This window comes from Tachyglossus aculeatus, chromosome 8 (genome assembly GCF_015852505.1).
Source record: "Tachyglossus aculeatus isolate mTacAcu1 chromosome 8, mTacAcu1.pri, whole genome shotgun sequence".
In the NCBI taxonomy this organism is placed as follows: Eukaryota; Metazoa; Chordata; class Mammalia; order Monotremata; family Tachyglossidae; genus Tachyglossus; species Tachyglossus aculeatus.
Window position 1 is genome coordinate 21,445,457 of NC_052073.1, and position 24,100 is coordinate 21,469,556.

General features: G+C 42.0%; 1 protein-coding gene across 3 annotated transcripts; it reads right to left on the minus strand.

Moving 5' to 3' along the window:
• Positions 1–643: 643 nt before the first annotated feature.
• On the minus strand, positions 644–23,720 carry PCMTD2 (protein-L-isoaspartate (D-aspartate) O-methyltransferase domain containing 2). Of its 3 annotated transcripts, none has more exons than XM_038749997.1 (6): positions 23,651–23,720; positions 12,629–12,966; positions 9,798–9,900; positions 8,505–8,676; positions 7,256–7,379; positions 644–4,402 (listed from the first exon to the last, which is right to left on the minus strand). In XM_038749997.1, exons 2-6 carry the CDS (start codon positions 12,933–12,935, stop codon positions 4,020–4,022), a joined length of 1,089 nt encoding a protein of 362 aa, XP_038605925.1. In that variant the 5' UTR covers positions 12,936–12,966; positions 23,651–23,720; the 3' UTR covers positions 644–4,019. The 3 variants fall into 3 exon arrangements, with proteins under 3 accessions (XP_038605925.1, XP_038605926.1, XP_038605927.1); XM_038749998.1 differs by lacking the exon at positions 23,651–23,720 and adding an exon at positions 17,760–17,775; XM_038749999.1 differs by lacking the exon at positions 23,651–23,720 and adding an exon at positions 17,030–17,048.
• Between the last annotated feature and the right edge of the window lie 380 nt (positions 23,721–24,100).

Sequence of the window (24,100 nt, forward strand, 5' to 3'; positions counted from 1 at the left end):
TAAAAGATAATCAGGTTTGACAGCGTTCCTGTTCCACACAGGGCTCAGGAGAGTGGTTTCAAATGGTTAGAATGGATATTACCGAGTTTCTCTGCAGCACCGTTAGAAAACCCTGAAATGGGTTAATCTTTAGAAGAACTGTGCATTTTAATGTGGCATTAAAAAACTCGATGTTGAACATTAGCCCCATATGTTCTATTACTCCTATTATTTCTCAAATGTTTCTATAAACTCCGGTGAAGCTCCTACCAAATAAACCTACACTTATATAACAGCAAGAAATGCTTTCCCTCCTCCAAAACAAATTAAGGTACACTGAAGAAAACACTTTCCATAATAGACACACCTGGGTCTTGACTGATACAGGGTACAAACTAAAATTCATCTTCCCTCAAATGAAAATGATGCAGTGACAAAGGGGACAAATATGTCAGAGAGTTAAAAACAGTTTAATGTCTCTTGCTTCTTCTTAAGGTATTTGCAAAGCACTTATGTGCCGGGCACTGTCCTAATCGCCGGGGTAGATTACAAGATAATCGGGTTGGACAGAGTCCCTGTCCAACACAGGGCTCACAGTCTTAATCCCCATTTTGGAGATGAGGTAATTGGGGTACAGAGAAGCTTGACTTGCCCAAAGTCACACAGCAGACAAGTGATGGAGTCAGGACAAACTCAGATCTTCTGGTACACTTTTCACTAGGTCATGCTGCTTCTATTTGACTACATTTCCTGGAATCTTCTCACTTTAAATACAACTAAACCTAGGCCAACCCAGCTAAAATCCCCATCTAAGTTTACTGCACTTTGATGCATTTCCTTTCACAGGTTATGGAACTGTGAGCTAACTACATCAGACTCCTCACCACACGCACCATGCCCCTTCTCCTCAACCGTCTACTCCTATCCATCCACTCTGCCTTGCTTTTGGTTGATATCTCATGAATTTCCAGATAAAGTCCAAGGAGACTCTCAGGGGCATTCTTAGTTAACAATGAAATTTTGAATACCGGCTTTACTGGGTTCTACCGAGTATCTAGCCAACCTGTGTCAGCTTACGTGTAAATGCACTATTAAACTGTCACACATGTAACACAGTGGTAAGTACAATTGTTATTATTCTTATTCTCATGTTCAGTGGTCAAGAAGTTAGTTACAAACACAGATGTCAACTGGCTGAGTGAAAAATGACTTAGAAAAGAAAGGCAGGATGCCAACACAATTGTACTTAACACTACGGACTTGGATTGTTAAAAAGCAAAACTATTTTCCTGTAGTTTTGAAAAGAAAAAGTTTGTAAAAGTATGCAAATGCAGTATAAAGAGCGAAGGAAATGCTAAGCTAAAATCTTTGCTACATTTATTGATGTACAATCTTTGCACCCAGGAATATGAGCTCAAAAAAAATTCACATTTCAAACTGCTCGCTTTTAACGGTTTCTGCAAACTCCGGATCAGCAAAGTTGATTTGTTACTATATACACATTTAAGTTTTAACTTACAGACTTCAGAGTTACACATTTGAAGTTTTGCACGGCCTATGTTCTTACTATCCTGTCAAAAACTACGGTCACATAATTTTGTAACGTAGACTAGTCAGAACACAAAAGTAAACAATGTCAGAAAAGCAGGCTGCAATATATTCAATATAGGACCTGTAGACTACACAAAAACAGTAACATAAGCAACTGCTTAGAAGCAGGAATAAAAAAAAGAACGCAAAGAACACTGTACTGAAGAAGGGTGTAAGTGCTTATGCACAGGGAAAATTTTCTTTACACTCCCCCTCTTTATACACTAAAACTTCACTATTTCACAGTCCTATATTACATTTGCAATTTTTTTTACCTTTTTTGAATTCACACAGCACACCTAGACTACAAGAAAATACAAAGCATGTGGAAATTTCAGTTTTAATCATACTGTATTAAGGGAAAATGATAATCGAAAGATTTTTTGAAGAATCTTAAAAATCTAGCAGTGTGATAAAAAAGGTAAATATGAAAACTAGACAAGCACCTTGATATAATTATTAAAAAAGACATGAACAGAGCCAATGGGAAAATGTTCAACTCTATTTTCTATAATGCAAATGTAATAGATGCCTCAAATATAATTTTGATCACATCTCTCCAAGATGTTCATGACCATTATAATATGATATATAATAACGATATATCTGTCTACATTTGTAGACAGATATATCACTCAATGAGCCTGTGACACGATAGCATTTTTCTAGGGTTGAAATCTAAAAATTAGGTATTTCAACACTGGATCAAAATGCCCAAGAGTACACCAATGGACCAAATTTTCTTAAGTCAATTTGAATATGGTGTTTGGGCCCAGAGTAGCAAACACACCACTTCTTCAGCAACTCAAACCTCTATTAGTGAGGAAAAATGTTTGAGCAGTCACTAATAAGTAATTGGGCAAAAAAGTCTGGAAATTTTAAGTCAGTCAACCAATATAATTAAACTGGATGTGTTTGACTTCAATTGTGATTTCTAAAAGAGCTCTCAGAACCTGGCTCAGAACTCAAAAGTCCATGAGAACTGTGGGCCTCATTTCGTAAAACAGTTTTAGGATTCAGGTTTATATACATCTTTTCTAATATTCAGTTTTAAAAAGTAGTAAAATACACATAAATCCTTTGGAGCCAGTCAATGTGATGGTCTTAGATAATTAGGCTAAATGTTATAATTTTTAAGCTACTTCCTGGACAAGTAGGAAAATCATGTTATTTACCCTCCTTGGGCACTCTTCCTTCTTTGAAATATCAAAGCATTACTGTTACAATCTTCTCTTTAATATATTCTGAGAAAAAATATTACAGTTTACATTTCAAGGCTAGCTAAAGCCATCCGACATTAACAAACTTTCGCAGATGTTTTTTTCTAACAAAAATGGAATCCTGTTCCTCCTGAATTACAAAGAGTATTTATTCATCAATCGCCTACATCCTTAGCTACAGAAAAATTTCAAATGGGGGCAAAACCGATCCGTAGCATTAGTGTCAGTTTTCTAAACTCTTCATTTTCCACCCACTCCAAGAAACTGACTAATTATAGTTATTCAGAAATGTCTGTTTCTTTTGATTCAAGCCAACGTAATACCTCTGTCTGCATCTCAACCTATTCAGTTTGGCTGAAATCCTAGCTTACACTTAAAGAATATGCTGCTTTCATTTTATCATTTCTTCCTCTTTGCTTGACCCTTCAAACCATGTTTTCAGACCTTTTAAGTTGCAAATAAAGCTGCGGGGGCGGGAGGAATCTATATTACACCCTCACACTGCTCTGGGACTAAATACCAATTCAGCTGAATGGTTTGATACCCTTAAGATTAATTTACCTACGCAATACACCCATTTCTCATCTCCATACACTTTACACCTGGCAACTTCCATCAGAGTTCTTTAATCATCAGGTAAATACAAACAAAACTTTATTTCCATTCAATAAGGTAAAGTTTGTAGTTAGCACTTATGAGACAGACACTATTTTTCTTCAGAATTAAGATCTGGGCAATTTTAGAGTACTGTGGCCAAATCAGCAATTTTATATCACCTGTTTTCATTCAGAATTCACACTGTAAATACTATCTGCGGGAGAGTTGGTCACGGTGAATGGAAAAGCGCCATCTTTGGGGGTCTGCTTAGGAACATTTTAAAACTGCAGTTTTGTTAAAGCACAGCTGAAAAATATATAACTTCAAAAGATTGACTTTGTTTTGGTAAATGAAATTGTTGTTTCCAGGTAATTTCACATTTTACCAGCTCACTTTTTATGTAAATCCTGCTGAAAGACAAAAAATAGACCAGACAGTCAAGCAGGAGAAGAAAAAAAAAACACAACAAGAAAAAACTATGATGTTCGCGAAATACAGCAGTCACATTCTTCAGACAGCCAGCCTACTGCCAGGTGTTGTAATGTTAACAGGCAAGCAAGTGGTATACATTTGTCAAGCCCTAACAACTATTCTTTTTCTCCTCATTCACCCCTTACTATATAAATAGGAGACTTATTTTTCTCTGTAATAAAGCAGATAATATTTCAGAGGGTCAGGCAAGGGTAGACTCAAGACCTTCTCCCTTAGAAAGTTTACAGGTGGATCTGGCTTCAGTTCAGGAATACTCCTCTCTTCCTCTTCCCGCCTCTCCTCTTCGATATCCTCACAGTTGTTATTATCATCGGATGGGTTGGAAATATGGCTGGCAAAGACCTCTTTGTCCAAGAAGACGATGGTCTCCATGCGACGGCGGCGGACACGTTTTCGTTTAAACCTAGGAGGGTTCTTGAGCCCATTACCACTTTTGCTCATTGCTTCCTGATGGATGATCTTCTTTATAGTTCCTCGGATTGCAATGCGAGCTAAGTCTTGGAGGCTGCGAACAGCTAAAGGGGCTAGGATCGAGAAGAAGGAATTTCATCCAATATTCAAATAAAATTAGCCAGTGGTTCCAAAGTGAAAGATCCAGCACCATATCCTAGTGGAAAAAGCTTGGGCCCGGGAGTCAGAGGACATGGGTTCCCATCCCAGCCCCGCCACATGTTTGCTGTGAGAACTTGGGCAAGTTATTTAATTTGTCTGTGCCTCAGTTAGCTCACATGAAAAACAGGGATTACGACTGTGAGCCCCATGTGGGACGGGACTGTATAAAACCTGTATCTACCACAGCACTTAGAACAGTGATTGGCAAGTGCTTAGCAGATGCCACAATTATTATTAGTATTATTTTATTTTACTCAGACTTGTAAATTAATTCTAAACTCAATGACCTAGTTACAAAAAACACTCCTGAATATGAGCATTCCACCAAACCTAAAATACCCCCAATTTTTATTTAACCATAATAGTATCATTTAACATTCAGGTGGTATTTTTTTATAAGAAGCTCATGCAGGGTTGTGCAAGCCAATATTTTCATCATTTTGCAGAGAAACATAGATAGGTATACATGACAATAGGTTAAGTGATAAATCAACGATAGAAATGAATAAAGATCTAATTTGGCCTCCCTCGACTCCTCTAATGAGTTGACAAATTACCTTTCAGAAGTCTTTGACGGAGTGCCAAGCAGAATCAACAAAATGTGTAAACCTACACTGGTGAACAATCTTCTTTTAATAATAATAATAATAATGATGGCATTTGCTTAGCACCTACTATGTGCAAAGCACTGTTTTAAGAGTGTGGCCTTTTACTTCTTCTATCTACAAAGAAAAAATATCTTCCAGCACTAAGCTCCAGGACTGTGTGCCCCAGAACGTTACTGCAGCTTTAGGCTAGCACATATGTACCTTCTTTTTTATGTTATATGTTAAGCACTTACTATGTTCCAGGAACTGTACTAAGCACTGGGGTACATACAAGCTAATCAGTTTGGACACAGTCCCAGTCCCACTTTTAATCCCCATTTTATAGACGAGGAAACTGAGGCACAGGGAAGTTAAGTGACCTGCCCAAGGTCACACAGCAGGCAAGGGGGGAGAGCCAGATAGAACCCAGGTCCTTCTGATTCCCAGGCCTGTCTTCTATCTAAGCCATGTTGCTTCTCCTCAGTGCTTCTATAAAATGTTTATTTAATTTTACATCCAATTATTTATTTTGATTACTCTGTTTCATGTCTGTCTTCTCTTATAAAGGGAGAAAACATGGCCTAGTGGAAAGAGCATGGGTTTCAATCAAAGGACCTGGATGCTAATCCTAGCTCTGCCACTTGCCTGTAGTCCTTCTATGCAAGTCACTCAACTTCTTTATGACTCAGTTTCCTCATCTGTAAAATGAGGATTCAATACCTCTTCTCTTTCCCCCCGAGACTGTGAGCACCGTATGGGATAAGGATTGGGTCTGACCTGATTATCCTGTATTCACTTCAGTACTTAGCACATAGTAAGTGCTTAACAAATACCATAATAATAATTATTATATTAGAGTGAGAGCTCCTTGTTGGCAGGGAATGTGTCACTTGATTGACTTGTACTTCTTAAGTACTTAGTGCAATACACTGCACCCCAGAGGGTGCTCAATAAATGCTACCTCCACTAGATCCCTTTGGCATTCATGTTTTTTATGACAATATACTGGAAGCCGAAGGATATGTGTGATCCAACATAATCCTGCTTTAAGGTCCACAGCTGCGTTCTTTTGCTCCTGAAGTAGGGACTGGCAAACTCACAGTTGAAAAAATAAACAAATAAAACTACAAAGGTCATCAGGCAGTGTGAATGCTGACTCTGGGAGGACTATATTCTATCTTTAACTTCAGTTCTTTATTCTTCTTGGCTAGGGGGTGTGGGGATTGTTTTGTTTTAACTGCCACTACATAAAAAGGGAAATAATTGCTCCAAATTTTAAAAGCCACCTTAAAACAACTTGAATGCTCATTAAGCGGTACAACAATAATAATGTTACTTGTTAGGTGTTTACTATGTGTAAAGCACTGAGAGTGATACAATATAAGCAGATCAGACAGTCCCTATCCCTCATGGGGCTCACAGTCTATGGGAGAAAGCGAACTGTGTTTCATCTCCATTTTATAGAGATAACTGAAGCACAGAGAAGTTAAGTAACTTGCCCAGGGTCTTCCAGGAAGCAAGTGGCAGAGCCGGGATTAGAACCCAGGTCCTCTGACTTCTAGACCTGTACTCTAGCCCCTCCAAGGCAGAAACTGCTTCTCAAGATGCGCTACGTCTCTGGGGGAAGTGTGATGATGAGACCAGACCGAGAAGTTGGGTTGGAAAGTCTAGCGTTTGGGTGTATCAGAGAGCTCCCGTTCGTTCCCTCTAGAAATGAAAGACTGAGCATAGCTCTAATCTGCCGAAATGGGCCTTCCCAAGGGACCAAGCTACAGTTCTTCATCACTTGCTGTGGGCTTGGGCATTTACGACTTATTCCACTGCTGCAGCAAGCCACTGCTTCGGCTCTTTGGTGGCAGTGACGGCAGCGACGGCCCCACTCCCCTCAGCTCTGCCCGGGCAGGTACGTGGTACCTAAACGCGCCCCCGTCCCCCCCGTCTCCTCCCCCCGAACTAGTCCTGGCAGCCCCTGCCACTCAACTCACCATCCCGGGGGCTGCGGCTCTTTGCTTCATGGGACTGGGCCACCCTTGGATTAGATTATAAAACAGCTGTTTGCATAGGAAAAATGTGGGGTAGCAAAGGTTTCTCTATTAGATACAAAAATATTAGATGTGGGTTTTCTCCTCGACCTTGCAGTGTAAATCGATCACAAAATTCAAGCAAATGTATACTTACGCAACTGAACCAGCCTTGACTTTCCGGAGTCTGAATGATTGGGCTGGATTAGAGGAGCAAAAGAAACAGCCAGAATTTTTTTTGTTTCCCAGGCTGAAGGTCCAATGCGGGTTATCTTGGTCAACTGTTCCAAAATTAAGATGAAAATTTTGAAAAGATCACATAAACAACACAATGGCTACAAGACCTAAAGGATGAATGACTTATTTGTCTTAAAGACAATAAACTAACTGAAAATTTATGTGAATTAGAGGACGCCAAAATTTTTATTTCTAAAAACTATTTATTAAGACCTTTTCTCAGGATACCAGAGTTGTTAATACTAATAGGAAATAACTATTTGTTTCACTTCCAAGTGTTTTCAAACTACAAGAGCAGGTCACTCCTGATTTTGGTCATCAGGATTTATGAGCCACTCTGGGCTAATAAATTCTACGTTTGTAAATCCATTTAAGTAACATAACTCCCAAATGGTGAAAAGGTTTTCCTCTTTAATGCCTGTGCTTTCACTTGTATTGCTCTGACTTTCCTACCTGTACAAGATTAGGATTATTTGATTGTTTACAGTAAAGCAAACGAATGGGTTGTTCAGATGAAAGCACAAGATTGAGAAATTTTTAAGTTTTTCTCAGTGTCAATCACTACCACTGCGCATGGTTCTACAGTGTGGTACACTGCTTAGACAGATTCAAATATACGATATGTGTTCCAAATCACAGTGTTTACACTGTCTTTTCGGAATAGGCAAAGTATGTACTACCCCTAAAGCCACTTTTATTACTGAAGTTGATTGTCATCTTTTCTTAGACTTAATGTTTCCAAAGGTTAAAATCTTCCCCAAATAATACTAAAACCCCCTACTTCATATTACTTTGGAGACGTCATATACTTCATATTCTTTGAAGACTCCCTTTTCTTTCAGAAATCAAGAATCAAGTAGTTTCATTTCTTCTAAAACCCTTTTGGGAAAACATGCAGATAACAGGAAACCAAATGACTCCTTACTTCAATGTCCATAGTCTTTTTCCACATGCTGGAAAAGAATGTACTTTTCCACTTTATTAGTGACCAGCTTGTTTCCTGCAAGAACAACTCATTTTTCTACAGCAAAAGGGTATTTCCTGTTTCAGGTCCATGTTCCAAATTTAAAAAAACACAGATACTGACAACTTTGCCTCCCCTAAATGAGGAAAGCAGTGAAGAACTTGGGAATTGTCACAGGAGAGGATACGCCCTGAAATGAACTAACCTTTTCTTCTAGAGGCATAACAAGAATTCCCCCGACTTTAAGCAAACTCTTCATGTAGTCTTCATGCTCCTTTTGGACTCCAGCACCACAGTATACACGATCATACTGAGTACAGTCTGGAGAGATCTCCAAGCAATTGCCAGTAACGAAGGAAGGCTCACAGAATTCAAACCTGAGAATAAAGAATATTTCCAAGAATATAGCTTACACTAAAACAAATCTAAACAATACTAAATCTATTTTGATATAAGCTCAAATGTATTCATCTTATCTGGAAAATCAAACATTTTTAAAGTTACGGGGTAGCCCAGATAGTCCTGATCATAATATAATCCAGATGGCAACTTCAATATGAGATGATAATAATAATAATGGCATTTGTTAAGTGCTTACTATGTACGAAGCACTGTTCTAAGCGCTGGGGGGATACAAAGTGATTAGGCTGTCCCATGTGGGGCTCACAGTCTTAATCCCCATTTTACAGTTGAGGTAACTGAGGCTCAGAGACGTAAAGTGACTTGCCCAAAGTCACACAGTTGACAGGTGGAGGAGCCAGGATTAGAACTCATGACCTCTGACTCCCAAGCCCATGATCTTTCCACGGAGCACGTAGCTATTCTACACCAATATTAAGAAATGCCAAAGTAAACAGAAGATGCTCACTCCAATATTGACTTATCATGAAGGCATCAACTCCACAATAAAGCATGCATTTAGAAGTTCAATGAATAACCCACAGTAGATCAGAAGTATCGATTTGCAAATTTAAAACAATCTTCAAATACATCTGAAATTTTCTCTATTTCTCCATTCTTATTTTGAACAAAACTGCTTTTTTTTTTTTAAGCGGGTCAGGAAGAGAATACCTTTGATCCTATAAAAACAGGAAAGCAGAATCCTAGGGATGGCTTCATCACCCAAGAAAGGACTGGCTGCATTGCATTCTCCAGTGAACAAAAGCAAAGACTTTGGAGTAGCAAGTGTACAAATCTGTACCCAGTAACAAATTCTCTTCAATCTACTATCCTCGGGGAATATCAGTGTTACACTAAACTGTCTGGGAATGCAAGCAGCTCAAGGCCTGAATCACTACAGAATAATGGATATTGAACATTAATCATGTAACCCTCTGGCTAACCCCACCCTTGTTTCATAACGGAGAATATTCTCAGCTCAGGACTGATCTTGCAGTTGTGTGCAATGAGATCAATGAAGCAACTCCTCCCTTATGGCAATCAGTTCATTAAATTCCAAATAATTGACTGGAACCCAGTGAATGCTCTTCACTCTTACTTGTCAAAGCTGTCACTTGTTCTGATGAAAAAGTCCAGTTTCTGCTTTGCATACTCTATGACATCTGAATGAAGCTCCACCCCATGGTTTACACCAAAAGGCCCTAAAAAAATTAAGAAAAAAAAAGCCATGAGTTCTTACTTTCTTAATAACCGTACTATCATGTCATTTTAATTTTAAAATATCTGAGTCATTACCAGACATGTTAATATAGCACTGTAGTGATTAATTAATCAATCAATTGAATTAATTGAGCTAGTCATCCATGATGTTGTTCAGACTGTGGCTCTAAATTCTTCGAACTCAGAGAGGAGTGTGCTTGCTCAGCAAACCAGTCATATGATTTACTCTACTATAATAATAATAGTAATTGTGGTATTTGTTAAGCACTTACTATGTGACAGGCACAGTACTAACTTGCCCAAGGTCACACAGCAGACACATGTGGATCCAGGATTCGAACCCAAGACCTTCCGACTCCTAGGCCTGTGTTCTATCCACTATATTATGATGCTTCTTTCCTATTACTCACCTAACACCTGAAAACTAAGCAAACTTTTGACAAGTCTGGGTATTTCCTCTCTAGACTGTAAACTCTTTGTGGTCAGGAAATGTGTCTACCAATTCTATTAATACACTGTACCCTCCCAAGAGCTTAGTACAGTGCACTGCACACAGTAAGTACTCACTAAATGTGACTTATTGACTCTGCCTTTGTTGCATTCCTTAACCTTGAGTCACAATAGAAAATGGCCAGTTTCTGCAGTAGTTTGCTTGCATGTGTGTTTGAGGTGTACAGAACCAAATGAACTTCTAAAATATCAAGCACCCCTGAAGTCCAGTTTAAACAGTTCACGTAATTGCATTCACTACGATCATGTGCTCAGTGAGTTCTGTAATATTCTCATGACCTCAGGAGAGATCAGCAGATTGCTACATCTGCTTTTTATTCGATCCTCTGGACTCAAGGAAAACCTTATCCGAGTAACTCTTCCCGTCATTTTTAACACTTTACCGATTGGTTTTCCGAGCCAATAATTCAGAGATGCTGGAAAATGAGGAATACCGAACTTTGACAACAAATTCATGTGACTATAACTGCAAAATGGAAGGGATTCAACCTCAGGATATTTGCTTCAGGCTAAGAAATAAAACCCCATGCTAGTAAATGATGGTAAAAATCCCTTATCCATTCAAAATTCAAGAAAAGCATTCTATAGACACTGAAGTCTCCAACTAACAATCAAACATATTTATTGAGCACTTACTGTGCACAGAACACTACACTAAGCACTTGAGAGAGTAAAGCATAACTAAAATGGAAGTGGCAGACACGTTCCTGCCCACAAAGAGGATACAGTCTAGAGGGAGAGATGGAATTTAGCATAAATATAATTATGATGTACATAAGTGTTGTAGGGCGGAGGGAGGGTTGAACAAAGGGTACAAATCTAAATGCAAGAGTAATGCAGAAGGGAGAGGGAGAAGAGAAAATGAGGGCTTAGGGAAGACCTCTTGGAGATACGCTTTCAATAAGGCTCTGAAAGTGGGGAGAGCGACCGTATGTCGGATGAGAAGAGGGAGGGAGCATTAGGCCAGAGGCAGGATGTGGATGGGAGGTCAGTGGCAAGAAAGACGAGACTGAAGTTATGGTGAGTAGATTGGCATTACAGGAGAGTGCAGGCTGGATTGTAATAAGAAATCAGAGAGGAGGCAAGGTGACTGAGTGCTTTACAGCCAATGGTGGGGAGTATCTGCTGGGAGGTGAATGGGCAACCACTTGAGGAGTGGGGAAATGTGAACTGAATGGTTTTGTAGAAGACTGACCTGGGCAACAGAGTAAAGTATTGACTGAAGTGGGAAGAGTCAGGAGTCAGGGAGGTCAGCAATTAAATACTGAGGGTTATATGATTCCTAAACATTTAGAAGTTATTTCAAACTGCTGTTACCAAATGGAGAGCACGCTCTTCCTCTAAGCATTACTGCACTGCTCAATTCAGAATACAGGGCTACAGTAATCATTGGTCTGACCCAGTGATGGCCTTGTTTATGTGCTTATGTTCCTCTTCGTAGGTTCCACTGCTGAGGTTAGAACAAAATCTTTGGGGTTTAGAGGAGCCATTGTTTTATATGAATAACTAGTACACTTTCTTGATATTAGCCCAAAACTAGAAGAATTTACACACACAATTATATAGTTAAAGTCTTTTTGAACTTTTATACCCTCAAGTGTCTAAAGCTGCATATAATCTTCGGTACTCCAGAGAACCAGATGAAAAGCCGATTTGTTACACAGGTGTTAAAAAGCTTAACGTAGTTACTCATAAGAAAGGCAGTTAAATTATTTGTTTGATTAAGTATTCTTTCCCAAACAATTTTTTGTGCAAAACACTGCATACAGATGGTATAGAACTTCCTTGTACTGCTTGAAAGAATAAAATAAGCACGACAACTAAAATTATTTCATTTTTTAAAAAAAACATATGGAAAGGTGTGCTATCATGGCTTAATAGGGCAATCCCCCTGAAATTCTTTCCAGACCATAATCCCCAGTTTATACTCAGGGAGACGCAAATGCAAGGGTAAGTGATTTGACCTGAGTGGATGGAACAAATTCTTACACCAGCCAAGTCAGAAATAACCTTCTACCCCAGTGATGCAAAGTACTGGAAGCAGAACCATGAGTGAAAATTTCTGACACAAAGGCTCCTGGACAAGGTATGTCTATAACCTTCAGTGATAACTCCACTGCACTGACAGCATTCCCTTAAAAAAAAAAAAAAAAAAGAAATGACTACTTTCTCAACAAAGAATGCAGAGAGAGTATTTACCTAAAATAAGTCCAACCATAGAACTGAGGTAACCAGTGCCACTGCCCAGGTTCAGAAACGATAGTCCAGGTTGTAGATCTAATGCTTCCATCACTTCTGAGTAAATGCACGGTGCGGAAAGGTGAATATTACCATGTTTCCAAGCTAGGTCTTTGTAGGCGTTATCTTTGAATTCTTCAAGGTAGTAGTCTGCCCGATCGATAGCTCGGAATGCCTGTTCTACCAGATCTGTCCGGATGTACTGAGCTTCTTTCAAGTTATCGATCAGTTCATCATTGTCTTCTCCGGCACTCACAGCACCTCCCATCTTTCACAGATATTGCTGAGCAATATCGACACTTTCAAGTGGAGGAAAAGGAATACAGGCAAAGGTCAGAAGACAGTCAATAACACCAACTACTCCGAACGTGAGCACACTCATTGTTGAGGGGGCGGATTAAAGGCCTCTCAAACTTGGAACAGAAACTGTTTAGCAAGAGATGGCTAAAATGGTAAGATTGGTCAAACACTGAAAGACATCTAGGCAGATGACTGGATACCTGGACTGGGAGGATTTCTCACCTTTTGAAAATTACATAGTGGAATCCTATTATGATTAATACCTTCCTGTCCAAAACTTCCCACTTGGGAATAAATTCCATAAAACTGCTTTGAATAGGACTGCGTATAAATCAACTTAAACCCCTTATCACAGTGTGAAATGTGAAAAACACTGAGGAAAAAATGTGTTGTCCCTCCAGCTTACTAAAAGGAATAAAAAAGTTCTCAAATTCCTTCCATCTACCAATGGGAATTCAGCTGAGACCAACTTTGAGCATAGTATATTCCCAGCACTTCTCTGTAATTTATCCATCTCACCAGGATCCTCCTTAAAATAATCCTGAAAATAAATTAGCCTTAGAAAGTTTGTTCACACTATGGAGGCTATTCAAAACAAAAGCTCTCCAAACACCACGACTCTCTACAAAAGTCCCTACCATGTGATTTGTAATACCAATATAGTATGAGAGAGTAACAAAACCATGCTTATAACTTTAGTTTATACAAATCTCAGCTTGAAAAATGTACATATTGGAGTTTTTTCTGTATTTTTGCACTTCCTCCATCTCCAAAAGTACAAATGTAAAACAGAAAGTGCTTACAGTGGAAAAAAAAAAAAAGAAAAGGAAAAAGCTAGCAGTTTAAAAGGACTTCCGATCCTGTAAATAATAAGAGGTGGCCACAATTTAACTATTTCACAACTTCTGTAGAAACACTTCAACTAAAATGAATGAAGTGATGTCTTGATTAGCACAAGTTATCTTGGCCCTTTCATAGTAAACTTCAATCTATTTCGATCTAATTCACAATTGAGGCTCTTTAAATTATCCATCTTTCAAAAACCAGCCTCAAAAGGCTGGATCCATTTTTGAAAACTCTCAGTACATTTTAGTTTTTCAAAATATTTCATTTCCTCTATTAGATCGAGACAATTCCCTTCTACCCTATTACTCTACACTGAAATGTGTAAAATGCAAATGAAGACAGCGTTTGAACTTTAAGCTTCAATTTCCTTCCAAGGGTTTATCAACTGTGTGGGGAAGCAGTGTGGCCTAGTGGATAAAGCACAGACCTGGGAACCAGAGGACCTGGGTTTGCCTGCTGTGCGACCTTGGGCAAGTCACTTAACTTCTCTGTGCCTCAGTTTCCTCAACTTCAATTGGAGAATCAAGACTTGCTTCCCCTCCTGACTGTGAGCACCATGTGGGACAGGGACTATGCCCCACCTGATTAACCCATATCTAACTCACCGCTTAGAAAAGTGCTTGACGCATAGTAAGCGCTTTACAAATGTCATTAAAAAAAACTGTCTTGTATTTTCTCCCCAAAGCAGTTTCCTGTTCAACCTTCAGCAATTCATTTTGGTGTTTTGATCAGAGAAGAACTAAGGATCAGGGCCTCCAATTTCATAAGTAATCCTCATCTGAACAAAATACCACAATGAAAGTCAATTTGAGCATTGCCTGTGAGAGATTAAGTCACAATGAGATCATCTATCTTGTCCAGGACCCAACAAATGATGGTGTTGTTCGAACAAAATTACCACTGTCATATGAGCTCTGCCTTAGTGTTCCTTATCTGTTTCACAATGTCTTCAATACTTCTCCCCCAGATGTGTCAATCTGGATTTTTTCCCCCCCACTCATCACAGACAGGGCATTTTTCAAGTAATAATAATAATGGCATTTGTTAAGCACTTACTATGTGCAAAGCACTGTTCTAAGTGCTGGGGGGGATACAAGGTGATCAGGTTGTCCCACGTGGGGCTCACAGTATTAATCCCCATTTTACAGATGAGATAACTGAGGCTCGGAAAAGTTAAGTGACTTGCCCAAGGTCACACAGCAGACATGTGATGGAGCCGGGATTAGAACCCATGACCTCTGACTCCCAAGCCCGTGCTCCTTCCACTGAGCCATGCTGCTTCTTGGTCTATCTCCTCCTACTCACACCTACCTATGCATTTTTGATATACTTCTTGCCTATTCTGGGCCATAGCTCGAGAAACTAGCTCCTTCTGACCCTGGTAAAATTCATCTCATGGAGCATTTTCTGTTCAGTTTTACCAGATGCTTAATGATTCCAGAATCACCAAAAAATATATCAAAAAGTGAGAAACAGCAGGGCCGAAATGGAAATCACACAAGACATGGCCAAGAGTCATGGGTTCTAATCCCAGCTCTGCTATTTACCTACTCTGTAATCTTGGGTAAATCGTTTAACTTTCTTGTTCTTCAATTTCCTCATCTGAATATGGGGATTAAATATCTGTTCTCCCTCTTGGTTAGACTGTGATCCCCAGAGACTAACTGATCTGATTATATCTATCCCAGTGCTTAGGACATAGTAAGAACTTAATTATCATTATTATTATTATTACTACTGTTGTTATTTATTAACAAAAGACCCCTTCCAATACAATTCAAATCCAAAACCTGCTTTTTGTTGTCATAATTACTCAGGCAGATTGGAAAGTTTTACTTCCAAAAAAATTTCAGACATCCAAAAACTGGAGATTAAAGTTTTCCAAAACTATATTATCCTCATGTCATCCTTCACAAAGGCCCTCTGAAAGGAATGAAACACTGAAAGATTCAGTGCCATTTAATATTACGACTAGCTAACTCTTTAGAGGATTATTGTTAGATAGCTTAGTATGGCATACATATCTTCACTTAGGGCTCACCTCACCTCCCTAACTTCTCTACACAATTAAAGCCAAAGACACTAATAATTTTACTGTGGTCTTCGGCTGCTTCCTATTAATTCTTCCGTACTCAACCAGCAAGATACTTCAGGAAAAGAAGGTGAGACAACAAGAGGCAGAGAACAAAATATCCTAGTCATTATTACTGGCTTTGTTCGAGGTTTATTTCTGAGATCATTGCAACTTGGAAGACTACAAACTCCAAATAGTATATTCATTGTCTGTTCATAAAGACTACAAAATACCTGAGGCATTAACACCAACTAGTCATTAAATTTTTCCCTCCTGAAAGATTTTATCTTTAGATATCACCGTGCTCAATAAATATCACTGATTGATTGATAGAGGGAGGTGGGTGTTTTTACCCCAATTATCTGTAGCCCAGGTGATTTTTTCAGAGCTCTACTATCACTCAAAATGACAAGACTAGTCACTTTAAATAATACTACTGAACAGAGGTCTTTTAGTCTAGTAAAGAAGACACTGAACACAAATGAACTATCTTTGTTACTTAAAACACATTCCAAAAAAAGTACTTTGCCTTTCCCTTCGGATTAAATCTACTGCCAACATTTTCAATTTTATCGGGAGGCAATAGGGATAGGTGAAGTATAGATGTGTATGTGGGGAAGAGGGTGTGCTGAGGCAATGTCAGGAATTATGTGCCCCATTTAGACACAGCATAAACAGCATTCCGCTTTCTGAAATGTCTCATTTGTAGTTAAGAAGGTCCTGATAGAACATCTGTCATTTTTCACATGATCCACCAAACCCAGGTCCTAAACTGCTGTGACCGAAAGAGGCACATTGCACGTTTTTCCAAGAGCTGCCCTGGTTAGAGGGGATTTGGGTAATTTCAGACAACGCTCCTGCAATAAGGGGCAGGAACTCAACTTGCGTCCATTGGCTACCACACCATTAGAGATTGCTACCTTTTCCTAGACTGCTCTGTGGAGCCAGCAATCGAAAGGTAAATAGTTCACATAAACTGACGCTGCATTTTGGGATTTCACCAAATGAAAGAGTCCGTGCAAATAAATGCTACTAGCAATGTGTAACAACTTAAAATGAATAGACTACAAGCTTGTGAAAACAGGAACATGGAGTGGGGTATAAAGCCCTTCTCCCTCTCAGGAAAATGATAATATACTCACTTTTCGACTTATCTAAAACTGGGCAGCCAACTTTGCAATCAGGACATGTGACTAGAGTGCAGGGGCTGCAGGCAACACAGTGCAGATCATGTAACAGTTCACAGGGCTAGGGAAATGAGTTGCACTGGACAGGTGTGCTCGAGGAACATGACATAAAGAAAAGATGAGCTTGCATAGGAGTACAGCCTAAAGCCACGTCAAGGGAAAATTAACTTGCATGGCTAACCCTGAGTATCCCAAGTGAAAGAAGAGGATAAGGATGCGCAAAGGGCACCTCGCAAGCAGCAAGTTCGCAGAGGTCTGACAATGTATATTCCAACAAGTAACTTCATATAGGGAAACCCATATGAAGTTATATAATAAATGCCATTATTATAGGGAAACGCAAAGAGAACGGCACTAAGGCAACCTCAAGGAACAAAGCACACAGCATTGTGCCACGATTCTTGGGCTACTTAAAGTTAAAGAAAAGCTCTAGTGGAAAGAGTATGAGGCTGGAGTCCCAGGACCTGGGTTCTAATCCTGAGTTCACTGGGTGTCTGCTGTGTAAACAACTTCACTGTTTCCTCAGTTTCCCCATCCATAAAACGGAGATTACATACCTGTCCTCCCTCCCCCTTAGACTCTGAGCCCCGGGGGACACGAACTGGGTCCGACCTGATTGTTTTGGATCCACCCCAGAGTTTAGGACAGCAAGGCATAGCAGACAGAACAAGGGCCTGGGACTCACAAGGTCGTGGATTCTAATTCCAGCTCAGACACTTGTTCGCTATGTGACCTTGGGCAAGTCACTTCAATTCTCTGGGCCTCAGTTACAACGCCTGCAAAATGGGGATCGAGACTGTGAGCCCTAAGTGGGTCAGAGACCGTGCCCAACCGAATTTGCTTATATCCACCCCAGTGCTTCGTACAGCGCCTGGCACAAAGTAAGCTCTTAAATTTAACTACCCGGCACTTGGCCTGGCACACAGTAAGTGCTTAACAAATACCATAACTACCCAGCGCTTAGAATAGTTCCAGGCACACAGTAAGCACTTAACACACACCATAATTATCCAGCGCTTAGAACAGTGCTTGGCACCTAGCAAATACCATAATTACTTAGCGCTTAGAACAGGGCCAGGCGCACAGTAAGAGCTTAACAAATACCAGGAGTTAGAACAATGCCTGGCACATAGTAAGCGCTTAACAAATGCCATAATTACTCAGCGTTTAGCCCAGTGCCTGGCACACAGGAAGTGCTTAACAAATACCACAATTATCCAGCACTTAGAACAGTTCTTGGCATACAGTAAGCGCATAACAAATACCATAATTATCCAGTGCTTAGAACAGTGCTTGGCACCTAGCAAGTACTATAATTACCCAGCGCTTAGAACAGGGCCAGGCACCCAGTAAGCACTTGACAAATACCATAATTACTCAGCGCTTACAACAGGGCCAGGCGCACAGTAAATGCTTTACAAATATCCTAATTTTCCAGCAATTAGAGCAGTGCTAGGCACACCGTAAGTGCTTGACAAATACCATAATGATAATAATAATAATAATTATGGCATTTATTAGGCGCTTACTATGTGCAAAGCACTGTTCTAAGCGCCGGGGAGGTTACAAGGTGATCAGGTTGTCCCACATGGGGCTCACGGTCTTCATCCCCATTTTACAGATGAGGGAACTGAGGCCCAGAGAAGTGAAGTGACTTGCCCAAAGTCACACAGCTGACAAGTGGCGGAGCCGGAATTTGAACCCATGACCTCTGACTCCAAAGCCCATGCTCTTTCCACTGAACCACACTGCTTCTACTACCAGCACTTAGAACAGGGCCAGGCACCCAGTAAGCGCTTGACAAATACCATAATAACTCAGCACTTAAAACAGTGCCAGGCGCACAGTAAGCGCTTGACAAACACCATAATTACCCAGCGCTTAGAACAGGGCCGGGCACCCAATAAGCGCATGACAAATACCATAATAACTCAGCACTTAGAACAGTGTCAGGAACCCAGTAAGCGCTTGACAAATACCATAATAACAGTGCTTAGAACAGTGCCAGGTGCACAGTAAGCGCTTGACAAATACCATAATTACCCAGCGCTTAGAACAGTGCCAGGCGCACAGTAAATGCTTGACAAATACCATAATTACCCAGCGCTTAGAACAGGGCCAGGCACCCAATAAGCGCTTGACAAATACCATAACTCAGGGCTTAGAACAGTGTCAGGCACCCAGGAAGCACTTGACAAATACCACAATTAGACTAAAATACCCTTTTAGACTGTGAGACCCCCCTTTTAGACTGTGAGCCCACTGTTGGGCAGGGACTGTCTCTATATGTTGCCAATTTGTACTTCCCAAGCGCTTAGTACAGTGCTCTGCACACAGTAAGCGCTCAATAAATACGATTGATGATGATGATGATAATTAGCCAGCGCTTAGAACAGGGCCAGGCACCCAGTAAGCGCTTGACAAATACCATAATAACAGCGCTTAGAACAGTGCCAGGTGCACAGTAAGCGCTTGACAAATACCAGAATTACCCAGCGCTTAGCACAGGGCCAGGCACCCAATAAGCGCTTGACAAATACCATAATTAGCCAACGCTTAGAACAGGGCCAGGCACCTAGTAAGCGCTTGACAAATACCATAATAACAGCGCTTAGAACAGTGCCAGGTGCACAGTAAGCGCTTGACAAATACCAGAATTACCCAGCGCTTAGAACGGGGCCAGGCGCACAGTAAGCGCTTGACAAATACCATAATTATAATAATAATAATAATAATGATGGCATTTATTAAGCGCTTGCTATGTGCAAAGCACTGTTCTAAGCACTGGGGAAGTTACAAGGTGATCAGGTTGTCCCACTGGGGGCTCACAGTCTTAATCCCCATTTTACAGATGAGGGAACTGAGGCACAGGGAAGTTAAGTGACTTGCCCAAAGTCACACAGATGACAAGTGGCGGAGCTGGGATATGAACCCCTGACCTCTGACTCCAAAGCCTGTGCTCTTTCCACTGAGCCACGCTGCAGCACTTAGAGCAGGGCCAGGCACCCAGTAAGCGCCTGACAAATAGCATAATAACTCAGCGCTTAGAACAGGCCCAGGCACCTAGTAAGCGCTTGACAAATACCATAATTACCCAGCGCTTAGAACAGGGCCAGGCACCTAGTAAGCGCTTGACAAATACCATAATAACTCAGCGCTTAAAGCAGTGCCAGGCGCACAGTAAGCGCTTGACAAATACCATAATAACAGCGCTTAGAACAGTGCCAGGCACACAGTAAGCTCTTGACAAATACCATAATTACCCAGCGCTTAGAACAGGGCCAGGCACCCACTGAGCGCTTGACAAATACCATAATAACTCAGCGCTTAGAACAGGGCCAGGCACCTAGTAAGCGCTTGACAAGTACCAAAATAACAGCGCTTAGAACAGTGCCAGGCGCACAGTAAGCGCTTGACAAATACCAGCGCTTAGAACAGGGCCAGGCGCACAGTAAGCGCTTGACAAATACCATAATTACCCAGCGCTTAGAGCAGGGCCAGGCACCCACTAAGCGCTTGACAAATACCATAATAACTCAGCGCTTAGAACAGAGCCAGGCACCCACTAAGCGCTTGACAAATACCATAATAACTCAACGCTTAGAACAGGGCCAGGCACCCAGTAAGCGCTTGACAAGTACCAAAATAACAGCGCTTAGAACAGTGCCAGGCGCACAGTAAGCGCTTGACAAATACCAGCGCTTAGAACAGGGCCAGGCGCACAGTAAGCGCTTGGCAAATACCATAATTACCCAGCGCTTAGAACAGGGCCAGGCACCCAGTAAACGCTTGAAAAATACCATAATAACGCAGCGCTTATAACAGGGCCAGGCATCTAGTAAGCGCTTGACAAATACCAAAATAACAGCGCTTAGAACAGTGCCAGGAGCACAGTAAGCGCTTGACAAATACCATAATAACAGCGCTTAGAACAGTGCCAGGCACACAGTAAGCGCTTGACAAATACCATAATTACCCAGCGCTTAGAACAGGGCCAGGCACCCACTGAGCGCTTGACAAATACCATAATAACTCAGCGCTTAGAACAGGCCCAGGCACCTAGTAAGCGCTTGACAAATACCAAAATAACAGCGCTTAGAACAGTGCCAGGCGCACAGTAAGCGCTTGACAGATACCAGCGCTTAGAACAGGGCCAGGAGCACAGTAAGCGCTTGACAAATACTATAATTATCCAGCGCTTAGAGGAGGGCCAGGCATCCAGTAAGCGCTTGACGAATACCATAATAACTCAACGCTTAGAACAGGGCCAGGCACCCAGTAAGCGCTTGACAAGTACCAAAATAACAGCGCTTAGAACAGTGCCAGGCGCACAGTAAGCGCTTGACAAATACCAGCGCTTAGAACAGGGCCAGGCGCACAGTAAGCGCTTGGCAAATACCATAATTACCCAGCGCTTAGAGCAGGGCCAGGCACCCACTAAGCGCTTGACAAATACCATAATAACTCAGCGCTTATAACAGGGCCAGACACCAAGTAAGCGCTTGACAAATACCATAATAACAGCGCTTAGAACAGTGCCAGGCACACAGTAAGCGCTTGACAAAATACCAGAATTACCCAGCGCTTAGAACAGGGCCAGGCACCCAGTAAGCGCTTGACAAATACCATAATAACGCAGCGCTTATAACAGGGCCAGGCACTAGTAAGCCCTTGACAAATACCATAATAACAGCGCTTAGAACAGTGCCAGGCGCACAGTAAGCGCTTGACAAATACCAGCGCTTAGAACAGGGCCAGGCGCACAGTAAGCGCTTGACAAATACCATAATTATCCAGCGCTTAGAGGAGGGCCAGGCACCCAGTAAGCGCTTGACAAATACCATAATAACGCAGCGCTTAGAACAGGGCCAGGCACCTAGTAAGCGCTTGACAAATACCAAAATAACAGCGCTTAGAACAGTGCCAGGCGCACAGCAAGTGCTTGACAAATACCAGCGCTTAGAACAGGGCCAGGCACACAGTAAGCGCTTGACAAATACCATAATTATCCAGCGCTTAGAACAGGGCCAGGCACCCAGTAAGCGCTTGACAAATAGCATAGTAACTCAGCGCTTAGAACAGGGCCAGGCACCCACTAAGCGCTTGACAAATACCATAATAACGCAGCGCTTATAACAGGGCCAGGCACCTAGTAAGCGCTTGACAAATACCATAATAACAGCGCTTAGAACAGTGCCAGGCACACAGTAAGCGCTTGACAAATACCATAATTACCCAGCGCTTATAACAGGGCCAGGCACACAGTAAGCGCTTGACAAATACCATAATAACTCAGCGCTGAGAACAGGGCCAGGCACCTAGTAAGCGCTTGACAAATACCAAAATAACAGCGCTTAGAACAGTGCCAGGCGCACAGTAAGTGCTTGACAAATACCAGCGCTTAGAACAGGGCCAGGCGCACAGTAAGCGCTTGACAAATACCATAATTACCCAGCGCTTAGAACAGGGCCAGGCACCCACTAAGCGCTTGACAAATACCATAATAACGCAGCGCTTAGAACAGGGCCAGGCACCTAGTAAGCGCTTGACAAATACCAAAATAACAGCGCTTAGAACAGTGCCAGGCGCACAGTAAGTGCTTGACAAATACCAGCGCTTAGAACAGGGCCAGGCGCACAGTAAGCGCTTGACAAATACCATAATTATCCAGCGCTTAGAACAGGGCCAGGCGCACAGTAAGTGCTTGACAAATACTAGCGCTTAGAACAGTGCCAGGCACCCACTAAGCGCTTGACAAATACCATAATAACGCAGCGCTTATAACAGGGCCAGACACCTAGTAAGCGCTTGACAAATACCATAATAACAGCGCTTAGAACAGGGCCAGGCACACAGTAAGCGCTTGACAAATACCATAATTACCCAGCGCTTAGAACAGGGCCAGGCACCCACTGAGCGCTTGACAAATACCATAATAACTCAGCGCTTAGAACAGGGCCAGGCACCCAGTAAGCGCTTGACAAGTACCAAAATAACAGCGCTTAGAACAGTGCCAGGCGCACAGTAAGCGCTTGACAAATACCAGCGCTTAGAACAGGGCCAGGCGCACAGTAAGCGCTTGACAAATACCATAATTATCCAGCGCTTAGAACAGGGCCAGGCACCCAGTAAGCGCTTGACAAACACCATAATAACGCAGCGCTTAGAACAGGGCCAGGCACCTAGTAAGCGCTTGACAAATACCATAATAACCCAGCGCTTAGACCAGGACAAGGCGCCCAGTAAACACTTGACAAATACCCTAATTTCCCAGCAATCAGAACAGTGGTTGGCCCCCAGTAAGCGCCTAATGAATACGATTCTCATTCTCGGCACGTTGTAACGGTCAATCAATCAATCGCCTTTATTGAGCGCTTACTGTGTGCAGAGCACCGAACTAAGCGCTTGGGGAGTACAAGTTGGCAACACACAGAGCCAGTCCCTACCCAACAGTGGGCTCACAGTCGAAAAGGGGGAGGCGGGGAACAAAAGCAAACATCCTAACGAAATAAAATAAATGGAATAGATCTATACAGGGTCGGGGGAGGAGGGGGAGGGCTTTGGGTCCGGCTCTACCTCCGGGCCGGGCTCGGCGTGGCCCTGTTAGGCCCGTCCGTCTGTCCTCAACGGCCGGTCCCGGCTGCGAGCCACTCCGGCCGCGCCTCGGCGCGCATGCGCCGCCCCGGCGCGGGGGTGGGGGGCTCGCGCATGCGCGGATGGGGGGGGGGGCGACGAGGAGGAGACAGCGCCGCCCTCTCCAGCGGCGGGAGGCGGAGAAACAGCCGGCGCCGTTAAAGGAGCAGACACCCCCCCCGTTAAAGGGGAGGTATCTGGCGGACAAATATTCGGAGGAGGAACAGCTGTCTCCCTTTTCTAATAATAATAGCATTTATGAAGCGCTTACTCTGTGCAAAGCACCTCCCTCAGCGCTTAGAACAGTGCTTAGTGGTATATGTTGCCACTGTATATTGCCACTGTATGTTGCCACTGTATATACATATACAGTGGTATATGTTGCCAATTTGT